This window comes from Dysidea avara, chromosome 11 (assembly GCF_963678975.1).
Source record: "Dysidea avara chromosome 11, odDysAvar1.4, whole genome shotgun sequence".
Taxonomy (NCBI): Eukaryota; Metazoa; Porifera; class Demospongiae; order Dictyoceratida; family Dysideidae; genus Dysidea; species Dysidea avara.
Genome location: NC_089282.1, coordinates 13,789,476 through 13,805,088, shown reverse-complemented (window position 1 = coordinate 13,805,088; position 15,613 = coordinate 13,789,476). Strand labels below are relative to the sequence as shown.

At 36.6% G+C, this 15,613-nt stretch overlaps 1 protein-coding gene and 1 long non-coding RNA gene across 2 annotated transcripts; one reads left to right on the top strand and one right to left on the bottom strand.

Moving 5' to 3' along the window:
- Positions 1-1,890: 1,890 nt before the first annotated feature.
- LOC136238662 (uncharacterized) lies at positions 1,891-2,513 on the bottom strand. Its single transcript, XR_010693136.1, has 2 exons — positions 2,073-2,513; positions 1,891-2,025 (listed from the first exon to the last, which is right to left on the bottom strand). It is a non-coding gene; the product is annotated as an uncharacterized lncRNA (long non-coding RNA).
- Positions 2,514-2,554: 41 nt separating this feature from the next.
- Positions 2,555-3,816, top strand: LOC136239150 (interaptin-like). Its single transcript, XM_066029887.1, has 2 exons — positions 2,555-2,584; positions 2,664-3,816. The coding sequence occupies exons 1-2, from the start codon at positions 2,555-2,557 to the stop codon at positions 3,663-3,665; spliced, it is 1,032 nt and encodes a 343-aa protein (XP_065885959.1). The 3' UTR covers positions 3,666-3,816.
- The last annotated feature ends 11,797 nt before the right edge of the window (positions 3,817-15,613 follow it).

The following is a 15,613-nucleotide window of genomic DNA, read 5'->3' as shown; positions in this document are numbered from 1 at the left end:
ATAAGCTGAGGTCTTCATGTAGAAATTGATAACTAAACATTTTCTATGATCACATCTTGCAAAATAATCACTAGTTGTTAAGTTTTGTGGCCTTTTCATCATGCACAGGAGGAAGTGATGCAAAAAAAATTACTAACATATCAACTACTTCCTCCGCCACTGGCTCAACTTGTGAATGCTCTATTAGAGTATTTTATTAAAACCATGCATGTAGGTGAATGTTGCATTAGAGAGAGTATCGATCTGTTTATGGTTCTATGCTGGTATGAAGTCTAACACAAGCCTTCGTGAGACAACAACCGTGATCACCAAGATCTAAGGCTACAGTGTTTTGTTACAATAAATTAACCAACAACTAAAGGGTTGTCAAAGTTAGTAAGATACATGCATACACAATTAATATCACTAACAATATCATACATACAATTAGAAAATTGACGGTTAAGGATTTTAAATCGCCGGCCTCTGCCAATAACTCTTTCTATGTGAATCCTGTACTCAGCAATCCGCCTGGAACAGAGCCGTATTGTTGAGGAACAACCCATCAATACCTTTGGGGTGGCAGAATTAGTGTTTCTGGTTAAAGGCAGCTGGTTATCATGGCTGAACAAGGCATGAGACATCGACAGCAGTCAACAACAGTAATTGCTTTGTCAGAGGTGTTGTCAGCCCATACAATCAAGTTTGCATGATCAGCTGCCACTACAGTCACTATTATCAGTACAAGAGTCAGTGAGGAGTATAAATGGTTAATATAATTCACTTGGGTCTTCAGCTAGTTACTGATATACAAGTAGCTACCATAGCATAGATAGTCTATGGTATACTATCTATGACCATAGTAATGTGGTTATTGAACATATAGTCAAAATGCAAAATTTTAATTCACACTCATTTCAGAAGTATTATAAGGGGTGTGCAACAACAGTTTCAGAATCAACAAACTTTGGTTTCTTATTATACAGTACTTTTAACAATTGTTTGTTTTTATCTGCTTTACCAGTTAGGCACTGGAGGCAAAGCCTGTACGAGGTGTTTACCATGAGACAGGGAACCTAGACAAAAATTGACTAATGTGAAACGGGACAAATACATAGAAGAGGTTTTAAAAAATCTATCCCTAGCCTGACTTTGATCTGCAGGCCACTCGGATACTGGCCAAGCGCCACACTCCACTGGACAATTGTTGAAGCGGAAGTGCAACCTATTACAATGGTACCAATCACCTAAAAAATGTTTGCCAGTACTCCCATTTGTATATACACACATTTAAACTCTCAACAAATTAGGATACCCCTCTACTAAGGATACTTTTCCATGGTCCCATTTGTATTCTATTCAGTTCATCCCAAGGTGTTCATGCGATCACACCTAGTGCTTCATATGAAAAGAATTGCGGCCAATGAGATCCAGGTATTTTCACTGTATAGTACAACATTCACATGTGACTACTAGATACATGTCCGATTAAAATGTGTGCTATACAACTATCAAATACTACACTTTACAAATCTGCTATAAGTATATAATGCTGGTCATACTGACTCATGCAAGCTCCCTGATTATCAACAGTAAGTCATATTATCAAAGAATATAATACCAGTGGAGTGTTTTCTCATCAAAATGTTAAGGTCTATATGGTACTGTATCAAGGATGACATCACTGGATATCTCTTTGGATTAAACTTAACACTGAGTAACATAATTATATGGTTAGAATTTGTGCAATGCAGGTATCCATTCTGAGAGAGAAAAGATATCTAAACTGTTCAGTCTAATCGGACTTTATGTCTGTAGCACTAGTAACTGAGTCTAGTTAGTCCTGGAAGATACATACTAACGTATGAAACTTTCACAAACATACATTACTGTATGTATAACGATGTCACATAAGGTGATCATGCCACATTATATAAGCTACGTACATGGAAAAGTGATTACCAGTTCTGTATGTGTTCTTACAAATGCACAGTTAACCACTGCACACTAGTTACAATGCCTTAGTTACTTAACAAGCCATATTATCTGAAATGATATACCCACTATACTGTTTGCTGAGGCAGCAGTTTCACCTCAAATGATGTTGTCTTTGTCTCAGAAATTCAGTTTACAGCACAACTCAGCATCTGTCTTATCAGGAGCTCCGGACTTTGTGAGCTCCCGGTCTCCGTCCCTATCCTTTAATAGTAAGATCAGATGGGTTGCACTGAATTGATCTGCCAGATTGAAACTTCACAAAATGTAGTATCTACGGTCTGTACATTCCACTCCTTGTCCTTACTCACAATGATTGTCACGAGTAACAATTTATGCTCACAACAAAGCCATGGAGAGTGGAAATTTGACTGAAATTATACTTCCGAGAATCATGGCCATCGTCTTAAATTTCGTCAGAAGCATCTGTGGTTTCCTTTTCCTACTTCTTTTCTTCAAAATACACGAAACAACTCCACTGCAAAGACTGAATACGCCGGAGAATACGCCATGCGCATGGCATAGTAGCCCCATTCAAAATGGCGGCCGAAAAGTGGGCGTGGTTTTGGAAAGAGTGACGATGAATATGGAGGACCATCAAAATTTAGAAGTAAGTCCACATCTAGAGCATATGCGATCAGGAATGATACGTGAAAGGATAGTGTCGTTTTGTAAATTGGTATTCATAGGTGCAGTCGTCCTTTTCGTTGCATGGTTTAGCTATACAAAAACATTTTACGCTCGTCCAAGATCTGGAAACTTTAAAGCACAATTATACAAACCTCCAAAGTGAATTAAGCAAATTGGAGAGCAAAAATAAGACACTGACACAAGGACATGAGATCTTAAAGCAGAAATACACTGAAGAAAAACAAGTCAGTAACCAGCTTGCCAAAGAACTTGATGTTTTGAGGGATAGTAATTTAAAAGAAGTACAGGAATTCACTGAACAACTACAAACCTTGCGCCAAAATTATACAGAACAATGTGAACTATTGAACAAATGGGAGCACGTAAACAAAACAATGACCCACCAAATTGAAGATTTAAAGCTGATTTACTTTGAAGAAAAACGAAACAATGAACAACTTACTAAAGAGCTAAATACATTAAAACAACTTTTCTCAGAAACAGTCGAAAAAAATGCACAAGTGATCAAAGAACAAAATGAAACAAATGTGGAACAGTCCCAGCAATTGCAAATCTTACAACGTAATTGTACAGAGCAAAGTGAACGGCTTCGTAAAAAGGAGTACATTGCTACAATATATCAAAATCAGTTGAATATGTTAAAGATGATTAACAAGCAAATTAAAAATATGGACCAGTGTTATGCTTTTTTAGAAACATACTGCACCTTGAAACAAAAGGGGACATCCCGTACTGATTTGGAAACTATAAAGATGGAAAGGTTTTCAGGTTATTTGGATTGCAAAAATGGTATTTCAGCTGATTACTATCATAGAATACAGGATTCGTTCCTAAAGCACATCAGTTTAATCTTGAAATTCAGAGCAGCTCAAGTGGATTTGACAATCCAAGGTGATTACGAAGAAATGGAGGCCCAACAACAGACGACTAAGTATGCACCAGCTGAGACCTGTCACTTTATATGTGAATTGGAAGAAAAAGAAGATGAAAATAAATATTTTGCATATGCATGGAACTTATTTAAGAAATTTTTTACCTGATCCAACTGATGACACATTTGAGTCATAAGATTTTTTTGTTTGACCACTGTAGCATGTACGTATCACAATTAAGGTCGGTGTATATGTATGAATATCACTGCACGTGCTCATGCATGCATTCTTACAGATCATTATAGTCTATAGTCATTCACTGCTAAGTCTGCAGCTATATAATATGCTGCTTTGAATCAAAGAGCGTATGCACTGTAACTAACTAAAACTCACGTATTCATAATTTCGCATGTGTAAAATGTATGCACACTAAATAATAGTGACAACTTAAAGAAAGCTACCAGCTACCACCTGAACTATACTTATGCATGCTGCCATACATCCATACGTACATACAAGGTGTCAGTAGTACATGCAGCAGAAGAATCGTAGACATGTATGTATCAACCATAGGTAACTCCAGAAATTTTGGTGACTGGTTTCCAAACTTCCTGGTGCATGCATGTACGCTCAAAAATTATGAGGGTCAGAAGTAGGGCATCCTCCTAAAGGAAATTATTTTAAATTATGTGGTCGAAATCTTTTAGTAACTACTACCAAGTGGATATTATCTCAGCATCGTATTAACATAGAGGTTGTTGTATGGTATTTGCCTCTACGATGGAGCAAGCCAAATAGTTAAGGGGTGAAGTTTGAAGCTTACAACAGACGTGGATGCTTGGTCGTGCTTGCTCCTACAGGGGTTTTAAACACTTGTTGTTATGCTGGTAATCTAAATAGCCATGTACTTGCAGCTTTTAGAAGTATAATAGTGACTGTCGTTTGATCTATTTAGTGTTCTCAATTGGAACCTTTTGAGAACACCCCCCCCCACCTGAACTGCACCTGTCAATATCAGCTAAGTATTATAAGTAATAATAACCTTGTCAGTATAAGTATAATCTTTATGTAGCTATACAGACAGTTGGGACTAACATAAACTAATGACTGTCTGATCAGGTTGTGTACATAAGTAAGGGCTGGATTCATTTGAAACTATAAGTATCTGATATACAGAGGTGACACATTTCATAAATGTGTTAATTTGGCAATTTCACACTTCATCAGCCTTGACAAATCCTGCAAATTATCAACATCCTGTAGCTACTGATCTCACTGGCTTATCATGTGATGTCAAGGTGACATAATTCTAGTCTTGATTTTAGATTCTTCAACAGTCTATCTACACAAACCCTTATTGCATGCACTTCCTACTGTATTTACTCACTGTGGCTGATATCATTAGCCTGATCAGTGTCAAAATTGATGCAGCTATGCTGTTATCAGGCCCGTAGCCAGGGGGGTTGGGGGGGGGGGGGGGGGGGGGGGGTTCTGAAGAACCACCTTCTTGAAAAAATGGTGCACAATTTCATTAAAAAGGTCCACAAGTTTAGCAAAAAGATCCACAATTTTAGTATATATATACAAGTCCAAATTTTCAGTAGCAAAAGTCCATTAGCTACAGTTTACTAAATACCACTAATAAGAAACTAGATTAAGTGTTTCAAGTTGCTCATTCAGTGCTTGTGCAAGATCGAGATACTCAACCACCCTAATAGAACAGTCACATTACATTTTCTTTTTAAAGCAGTATGTAACTAGTGACTACTTAATGTATATATTGAGATTGTCTAAACTAGCTAGAGCTTTCATTAAAATATTAAAATTTGGTCAGCAATCTCTCAATGCAGAGCCCATGAATAGCATGGAATGTGTAAATTTCATTGTCTAAGGCACTCTTTGTTCTGCTCCTTTGCTTCCCTGTTGATGGAACATCTCTCTGTTGACTATATAGTGTATGGAAAGAAGTCCAAATTGGAGTTTGCAGTGTACCCAGCTCCCCAGATCTCCACTGCTGTTGCTGAACCATACAACTCCATCCTGACCACCCATACCAGGGGCGGATCCAGGGGGGGGGGGGGCTTTGGGGGCTGAAGCCCCCCCCCTTCATATTTAGGCTTTACTTGATCAATATGCTGAGTATTATAATGAAATTTTGTCTTAGCATAATTATATGATCACTAATAATACAAATACTCATAAAACCACCTTATAAACATCTTTCCAAGGTATGTCAGTGGATTTATGCTAAAGTTTATGCAACAAGGACCCTGATCAGCATTGGAGGTGTACAAGATCGAGATACTCTAATAGAGCAGTCAGCTAACTACTCTAATAGAACATTCACTAGAAACATGTAGTTGGTTCTGTTATGGAATTTTTCCAAATCTGCCTGCGTCTATACATACAATGAAGTGCATTGGTCTGTTTAAAGGGCTTCATTCATCTACTTGTGTAGTCAATATGTATGGCAATACTTAATTTGCTCTCAGATTCAATCTTGTATTGTTCAAATTTCAAAATTTTCCACTTTCAACATTCTTATTCTAACATGCACCTTTTCAGTGTTGTGCAATTGTGATAGGGGTACATCATGTACTTGGTTGTCTGTACCTACCCAAACTTTTCCATTAGCAAAATGCTTCAGAGAGCCACACCTATAATCTAAAGGCAGTATATAAAATATCTACAGGTATGAATTTTATGTGGAAATGTCTCCAAATTGCAGTATTTTAGCATCTATTTTTCAAAATTTTCCTGGGGGGGCATGCCCCCAGACCCCCCTAGTTCCAGCATGCTTCGCATGCTGGGAAGTGTGCTTCACACACCTATACCCAACAGATTAGTACCTTGAGTTAGCCCCCCCCTTTTATAAATCCTAGATCCGCCCCTGCATACCACTTTGGAGCACTTTGATTTTGCCTTCATGGTAGACAATGAAGCTATTTACGACACTGCCCCATGACAGATCAGAGCACTCAATCATTTCCAATCTTGCAATATATTATATTTAGGTACATGTATGTACAGGCAGTAGCTGTGGAGATATTTTCCCAGATGTTATCCATATAACTTGTCTTGAGCTCACCTAAAAATTATTTTATTGACTGAAATTCCACTAAATTCAATCTTAGTATATATATTTTCAAAAAAAATTCCAGGGGGAGGGGCATGCTCCCAGACCCCCCTAGTTTAGCATGCTTCACATGCTGGGTGTGTTTGCACACCATAATGTAATCTGCATTATACCATATAAAAAGGTCCACTTTTCTTCTAAAAAGAACCTACCCAGATAAAAGTCTGCCTACTAAAGTTTTTCATAGCACAATTTTCACAAATACCTTGGCTTGCTGCTTAGGGATGCGGTGATTATGCCAGCATAGTTTCAGGCATAGCGGTATGTGTGGGAATCAGGAATTATGCTAGCATTTTGAGGTGGTTATAAAGCTTTGACAGTAAAATATCGAGATAATCTAATAGAGCAGTCAGAAACTCTGATAGAACAGTCACTGAATATTATTTACTCTAATAAAGCAGTCACATTGAAATGAAATACTCTAATACAGCCACCAGCTACAGAATTCAAGACATCAATGAAATTAGTTTGATACAGCAATAAACTGGCATTACTAGCCAATTATGGTGGCATAATTTTGGGAATAATGGGAAATTCTCAAAAGCATGATAGGTGATTTTTTAGCACTGCTCAAAAGCATAATGCTCAATTTTTGGCCTTATTCTTATTGCTACTTTATAATTTATTTCAAAAAATTCATCTCAACAAAATCTAATAGAAGCTACTGTATAGCTTCTGATTATATATAACCAGTCATTACTTCATATCAACACTGATTGCCACTCATCATGCACTTATTAAACAAATGTGTAACATGACAATCCACAGTGAAATATTATCAAATAGGTCTGCAGTACATGACATCATCACTAACAATATTATAGTGGCCAAGTCCAATACAGGTCATAAATGCTCATGAGCTAATTAATAAGTAAAGACCGCCTCATTGTAGTGGCCATACCATCTCAAGCACAGTTAAGACGCATTGATACCACACTTTACATCCAATCCAATATTCATTGTCGATTTCTGATAAACTGATATTACAGAAACAACCAATACTTCTAAAGTGTAACTGATATTCATTATTATACAAGTCTAACACATGACCACTGTGGCTACCTAAAACTTTTCTATTCAATGTGCTTGCCAACAATTTAATGTTGTTATTATAGGTTGCTAGCTACCACTGGACTGTTTGTGTAATGTGTTTCGAAAACAAAGTTATTTGATTTTGTCAGCACAAATCAGCAGAAATAAAAGTGCAAAATCCTTCAGTAAAGAATAATATTATGAATTCGAACCTATTATACCAACATAAATTATTATGCATTTATAGAAATCAGTACATAGTATATTACACCATGGCCAGTTGCTATAAAACATGAGTTCAATAATCCTTCCACCATTCCAGTCCACTACTCTGATGTAGTGACAGTATACTGTCTTATAGAATCTTAACTCTGATACCTTAAGGAGATATAGGCAGAATAGGTGATGAATGAGATATGCTTGATACGTATGGTGGCAGATTCAGTTGAATCAACATAATAGCAATAGCAGACAACATCTTGCTGGCATCCCCCAACTTAATTACCACAATTAAGACTCAACAGACATGCAGGCACACATATGATATAAACAACTGGAAGACACAGAGTCACCACCCTGACTCCTGTGACACCATTTGTGATAGCTCATAGCTGGTGGCAATCACTGAATTGTACAGTAAAACCTGTCTATTCCAGTCATCATAGGGATCTTCCTTGTTTCCGTATCATTGGAAACACAATTTATTTAGTTTTTGTCATTCTTTCCTGTAGCAATTTTGCAAAATAAAAATGACATTTTATCCTTTACCATCCATAGTTTAAACTTAAAACTTTGTAAATCCAGAGCCAGTAAGTATTTAAAGTCCATGGAATGCCTGAACTGTGTTCATATACCGTAATTTGCTTCTTGTTTCTTCTTCAAATTTTCATATGCAAAGTACTTGTATGAAAATTTCTTACACAAATATTTTGTGCTCAAGATCGAACTACTCTAATAGGGCAGTCATTCGCATAAATCTTACATACTAAACTATTTTTTACACAAAATTTTTAGCTATCGTGAAAAAATTTTGCATGAAAATAAAGCGAATTACGGTAGTCTTATAGTTCAATTGTAAACATGCAGCTAGATGCACTGCTTAAAGTATCTTAGTTTACTACAGTGGTATATCCCCAGTATATGGAACAGTTAATTGTTTGTTATTTTAGTAGTTTTTCAGTAAACCCGCATTCACTGATGTTTTACTGAGAGTTTAAAACTTAGTAAAATAATTATGTTCCATATACTTAAGTTTACTGACACTTTACTCTCAGTATAACTACAGTAAGGCATCTTAACAAATTAGTAAACTAAGAACCTTCAAGCAGTGATGTTTCTACAATTTTGGTGATTTTTATATGTTACCCCATGGCCATGCATGCATGTCTGCATGTCTTGAAGTAAATTACATTATTTACTATTTATATGATTATTAAGATTTAATAAATCAAGTGTCGAGGCTTGGACAATGTGATCATCAAGTTCATTCCATAATTTAATAGTGAAAGGAAAAAAGGAGTTCTTACATATAGGCATCTACTCTTGTTGGTAGCTATAGGAATCTTAGATGGCGTCCTCTAGTTATGGTGGTACTTGGTGTTAGCACTATTTTATACAACAGTTGAATTAATTTGATTTAATCACATAGCTATGAACACCTTTTGTATTAATTTTGTATTAGCTATATGCAGAATTTATTCCTTATAATTTAACTGTAAGACAAGGTGTGTACAAAAGGATAAACCCTAGGCCATATAACATAAAACTAGATTTACAAAAATCAAAGAACAGAGCCATCATATGATGGGATATACATAAGACAGACTCATGAACCTCGTTCCAGTGAAAAATACTGCTTACAAAATGCAAATATTTCACTGTGAATGCATAGGGACCCGTCCTGTGAATACAGGGAGTCAGAAACATGCAGCTAAACCATGAAGTATGCAGGATTGTAGATGATTCACAATGAATGGAGTAGAATGCGACCTGGTACATGTAGCAGTGAATAAGGAATAATCACTAAATTTCAGAGCAATACACCCCTTGTAAGATATAATGTACAGATAACAAAGACAAGTACTGATGGTCAGGTGGATAGACAGTTCAGACCAGTTTAGGTGACTACAGCAATCAGGTAATGGTTTAATCATTTAAAAGTAAGTAACGAAGTGTTTCACAGTTTCTATGTACATAATGTTTTTTTCTGAGTTAATGAATTCTAGTATTGGAATAACAAGGGCATGGAAAGTTCTACTCAGAAGTGGGTATAAATTAATTGTGATGGAGTAGATTCAACAATCTAGTTTCCTTTGGCCGCAACGAAAGCACACAAGTCATCCCAAGTTAGATTTGAATTTAAAACAACTCCTAAGATACCTTACAGTGGAGCTCCATTTCAGAAAAAAACATCCACTAATCCGATATAATTATATACAATTAAAACTTATTGGTGGGTCCCAAAATGTCCGTAATAGAGGTTCCACTGTACTTCAATAGAGCATCACGAGCATTAATGGGACATGCATTAAAGTTTCATAGAACTTGTCGAAAGCATTTAGGATCACTCTGAAGGCAAGTTTGGCTTGATCATACTTAGTCAACCACAAGTCATTGTAAAGGAAATATCGCACAAAAACATTACAATCCTGTACAATTGAATAGTTTAGTATACATAGTTTGCTATCTACATAAGTCATGCATGTCATGTTAATACAAGTTCAGTTACTTCCAAAAGGACACCAGGTCCACATGTGACTTGTCCATGTGCTCAATACCAACAACACTAAATGATTCTGCCACTAGGTAGCCCCCACATCTAAACAGCTGTCGACCAGACATTTTCTCTTTAAGAGCAGCTTCAAGATTTTGATCCAGCAATTCAAATGGCTCATCATCAAGAAAGGCATGGAATGTCAAGAGATTGGAAGAGTTTGTTACCAGTAGAGTAATACCTTCACTGGTCACTGACCTGACAAACAGCTCTACATGTACCAGTCCACCATGAGCTGATATTGACCTCATGAAGTCATCAGGAAGATCAAGATCAAGTGAACGAATAGACAACTGTTCTAAACTATTACTGTGGGTTGGGGTGAGGCAATGACGATGCACAGCATGTTCAAAAAACACCAAGTATTTAAGCTGGTTACAGCTTGTTACAATGTCATGCAGAGAAGTAGTACAGAAATGATTGTGAGCTTCAAATTGATTAAAGTAGGTAAGTGCTTGGAAATGTGACAGGAGTGATAAACTATTACTAGCAAAGGCTGATGTGCATCCATCACAAGTAACTGAAGATTCTAACCCTTGCAGATATACACATTTCTGAAACAAGTTTATCAATTCCATTATGTCTTCTTCTACAGATGGCAACAAAATGCACAATTCTACTGCTAGATGGGTCAACTCCATGCCTCTCAGTATTTCCCATAGTTGAATCTGATTCTCTACATCCTTAACTGATATGCCCATCAAGTTTAGTCCATGTAAGTTATGGCAGGAGTTGGCTATGGTATATAGTCCTCGCAAACTTTTCAAGCACTGTTTATTTCGGTATAAATTGAGTCGCTGAAGGTTAGGGCAGGCAAAAGCTAGCTGTTCCAACTGGTCTGAGTTTGCATCAAAATGTGAAGCATCAAATTCAGTTAAAAATTCAAGATTACTAAACGTGCATTTTACTTGTACTGCTAACTGAAATTGTCGCAGTGAAGCTTTGTATACCACCTGATTATGAACAATGCTGTCAGTTAATATCAAAAACTGCATATGTGAAAATCCACAAATATCAGCATTTACAATTGGAAGGGTTGCTGTTTGACCAAACTCAACTTGGAATACAGGCAACACATGAGCAAGATTCAATGGCGTTTTAAGACTGTTGTAGAACTTAATTAGACCAGAGGCACCACTTGGTGCAGTGGATATCATCTTGCAGGATTCTCTCATCAGTAGCTCTTCCAAAACATTGTCCATATCTTTGACAACAAGGTTTAATCTTTGTGGTACAAATCCATTTGACATCCAGAAATTTACCCATGGCTTAACTGCTCTATCAAAAAAGTCATATGTCATCCATATTTCTCTGACTGTAAGTTCCTTCAAATTTGTACTACTGCATTTGACAATCTTAAGCAATCGCCTGATGTCTCGATGGTCCCATTGAAAGTCCAAACTTTGTAAGTGTTGCAAACATTCCAAAATGTTTTCTAATAGCTCTGAATCTAATTTGGTTGTTGGCAGGCTGAGATGAACGGAATTGTTACAATACGTAGCTAACGTACTCAACAGTTGTGATACTGGCATCACGTGATAGGGAAAGGACAGACGTTTCATGTGTTGTCCACATACTTTCAACATGTTATTCACGCAACCTTCATCACCACTGTGGTAATATGGCCACAAAAATGTTCTCCATAGTGACGGCGTTTCGCACGCACTTTGCAGCCTCCTTGAAACGTATCGCAGTTTCATCCTTTCAAGTACCGGTGTCACAAACGACATTATGTACACCAATATTTCCGTCGGAAGGGTTAACAAGGGATTATCTCGATGCCCTCTATCCATCAGTAATGCGCTTTATATAGAGCTTTCAATAATTAATTTTGCACGTGATTCGTTCTGATCGATTATCATTTGTATCGACAATGATTCAGTAATACTGAAACTCAAGACGTATCCCTATCAATTCCCCATATTATCAATGCGTAGAGAGACAAACAAAGACACTATCATCCCTTGCATTTTATCCTGCCCACACCATAATCAACCGAACATCTTCAATATCAACAATCATTTACTCAAGATCAATCTAAGAATGGAATGAACTGCCTGTATTTATTATAGAGATAATAAACTACAATGAGTTTAACACTAACTTGATATCACACTTTACTCAGCAACCAGCACCACACTAGTTAGTATATAATTGTACTTATACTGATCAGTGACTGTGATTCCCTTTTTTTTCCTAGACACACCAGCTGCGCTGACTGCCCAGTAATCATAAATAAATAAACTAACTGTCAGTACTGAAATTGTACTGAAACTCTGAAAGTGATTAATACCTCCGTCTCTGCCTACATGATCTGGCAAATCAAAATTGAACTTATATTTGGCCGGAATCATTTTATTGTCTGATGTAAACAACTTCATTACTTGTGTCCCTGTTGTAAGTGCTCTAAACTGTCCTTCCCTGTAAATTAATCATTTATGTAGCTAAGTCAGAGGTGGATGTACAAGGGCGGCCCCAGGGATTTTGGTGATTGGTTTCCAAACTTTTGCTATTTGTAAATTTAAGTCTTGGGGGGGGGGGGGAAAGATTTTCCAGAAAATGGTGTAATTTGAAATTGAATCTGGTAGCAATATTGAAACAGTTAAAAAATATAATTATGTTAGATATAATGTAGGCTGCTTAATTGTGCTTGCTTCTGGTACAGTATCAGGTGAAGACTATAAGGGACAGAGCAAATTTGACATTTGAAGCATACAACAGACATGGATGTTGTTCTGGGGGTCTTGGGGCATGCCCCCAGGAAGATTTTAAGGTTTTAACACTGTTATAAGATTTTGGACTATATTTTACTGTGTTGGCACAGGTAAATAAAGTAGCTAGCTAGTTACTTACAATTCTTAAGAGAAATACAAAAGGTGGCTGTTCTATTGGAGTGGTTGACTGCTCTATAAGAGTATTTCGATCTGAACTTTTGTACCATTGCAAATCACTGTAAAATATTTTGATTACCTGAATACACTTGACCAGTTTCTGGAAACCTCAGAAACCCCCCTAGATCCGCCCCTGATGTAGGACTCAGATGCAGGGGTCTGGGCAGTTTGGCTGCTGGCAAGGCTTTAATTTTATAATGCTTGAAACTTGATGGTCACTATATACACATTAGTTTTGGTCTAGCTACTGATCCCAATATATACTATCATCTCATGCAGTGTTTATTCTAGGGCTGTTAGGGGGGAACTTTCCCCCCTAAAATCTCAGACGCACCATTGTGAGTGACTACTACACTACACTTAGGTTGAGCTAGCTTGTTTTTAAAATAGCACACAAAACTTATCAAAAATGCTCTCAGATCTCAGAGTGTTTTAATATGTAAAATTTTCCCAGGTTAAAAATTGCAAATGCAACCTTATAACATGCTTTATCAGATCTCTTAATTTTTAAAAATCTCCTAGGGTAAATGTATAACTAGCTAACAAAAATTCCTACTGATATAGTGATGGCTATTCAATACCTATTTCATAGTTTTTTTCTTTCTAAATAGCATGTTTAAAAAGTGTCCTCTCAGATAGTGTAATTTTGTAAAAAAATCTAAGCCAGTTTACTTTCAAAATGGCATGCACAGCCAGCAATATAGCCACTCCCAAATTTAATCTCCAAAAGTCTGATTTTAAAAACATCTCCATAACCTATAATTTACATTTTCAAATAGCCTATAAAAGTTTCTTGGAAAATATCCGACCCATTTTAATTTGCTAGTGCTTTGTTATCATACAATAATGGTCAATACATGATCTCACATAAATTGTTTGTTCAACAGATTCAGCATACGCAGTGCAATACGTAATTGTATTCATGAGGTGTACATGGTTTTCCAGGTTGTCCTCAATATTACATCATTATGTCATCACTCATTCATCAAGCTCTATCAAGCATAGGATCTGGCTTCACCCAATCACAAAAATCAACACTCATGAGTCATGACGTATTAAATGACTAACCAGTTTGACAACTAGCTATTTCAACATTTTAACATAGTTATGAGCTTGGACAACTATAATAGGCTTTCACCTGGTCACTCCCCAAATTCCTGATTCCCCCCCAAAGGAGAAATCCTAGAATAATCACTGATCTCATGTCATCATTTTCTGCCGGAGCTGGTGTTTCTTGAAACTTCTGCATGGCAGAAATACAATGGTGTCTTGACTATAGCTTATCAGTTTTACCAGAATCCAACTTAGAAAGGGTTCAGTACTTACACTCTATCTAGCTATGTGTGGTAAGTATGCAGTCCATTAACCTATGTTCAGTTAAAAGACCAATACCTTTCACGGATATTCTATAGCTATAGCTTATCTTATAGGAAACTTAAATGTACTAGGTAAAATACAATGGGACTTAATTTAGTACTTAAAACTTATTTTCATCTAAGTTAAAGCATCCTTCCAATAAAATTAAATTATTGATGGAAATCATTTGCTGCCCTTGTAGCTACTCATTGAACCTACAAACTGACCAATAGTTAATAGATCATGGATAGGTCAATCTATCTACTAAATTCTTACTATATTGATAGCTTATTTAACTAGCAATAGCTCACTAGGCTAACAACAATTATCTTATTTATTAATTATTTATGGATATATATACATACATAGCTAATTGTTCAAAAATAGAGGTTTAGGCTCCAGGTCTTTGTTCATATCCATGTCCTGTACTCAGAACTTCCCAGAACCCATCAAGTTTTTGTTTAAAGGAAGATATAGCTAGCTAGCTAGTAGGTCAGGGGCGTAGGGAGGGGGGGTTCCGGGGGGGTTCAGGAACCCCCCCTGTAAAATTTAGACTTCTGCAAGCAGGATCCTAACACACCATTTAGTGAAAATGAGTGAGCAATATAGTGTAATGGCACAGCACAACAATTGATAAAACTTACATTCATCTCTCAGGGAAGGATTTGCAGAGGTAACATGAGTCCTCTTCAAAACTTGTTTAAAAGATCGATATACTCTAATAGAGCAGTCAGGTATATACTCTAATAGAGCAGTCAGGTATATACTCTAATAGAGCAGTCAGGTATACTCTAATAGAACATGCATGTAAATATCCATGTCCATATGAAATTTTCAGACATTCAAACATTAAATACATGACCTTATACTGCTATAGCTTTGGTGTGCAGTGTTTAAAGATATAGAGCTCCAGCAATTTATCACTTGT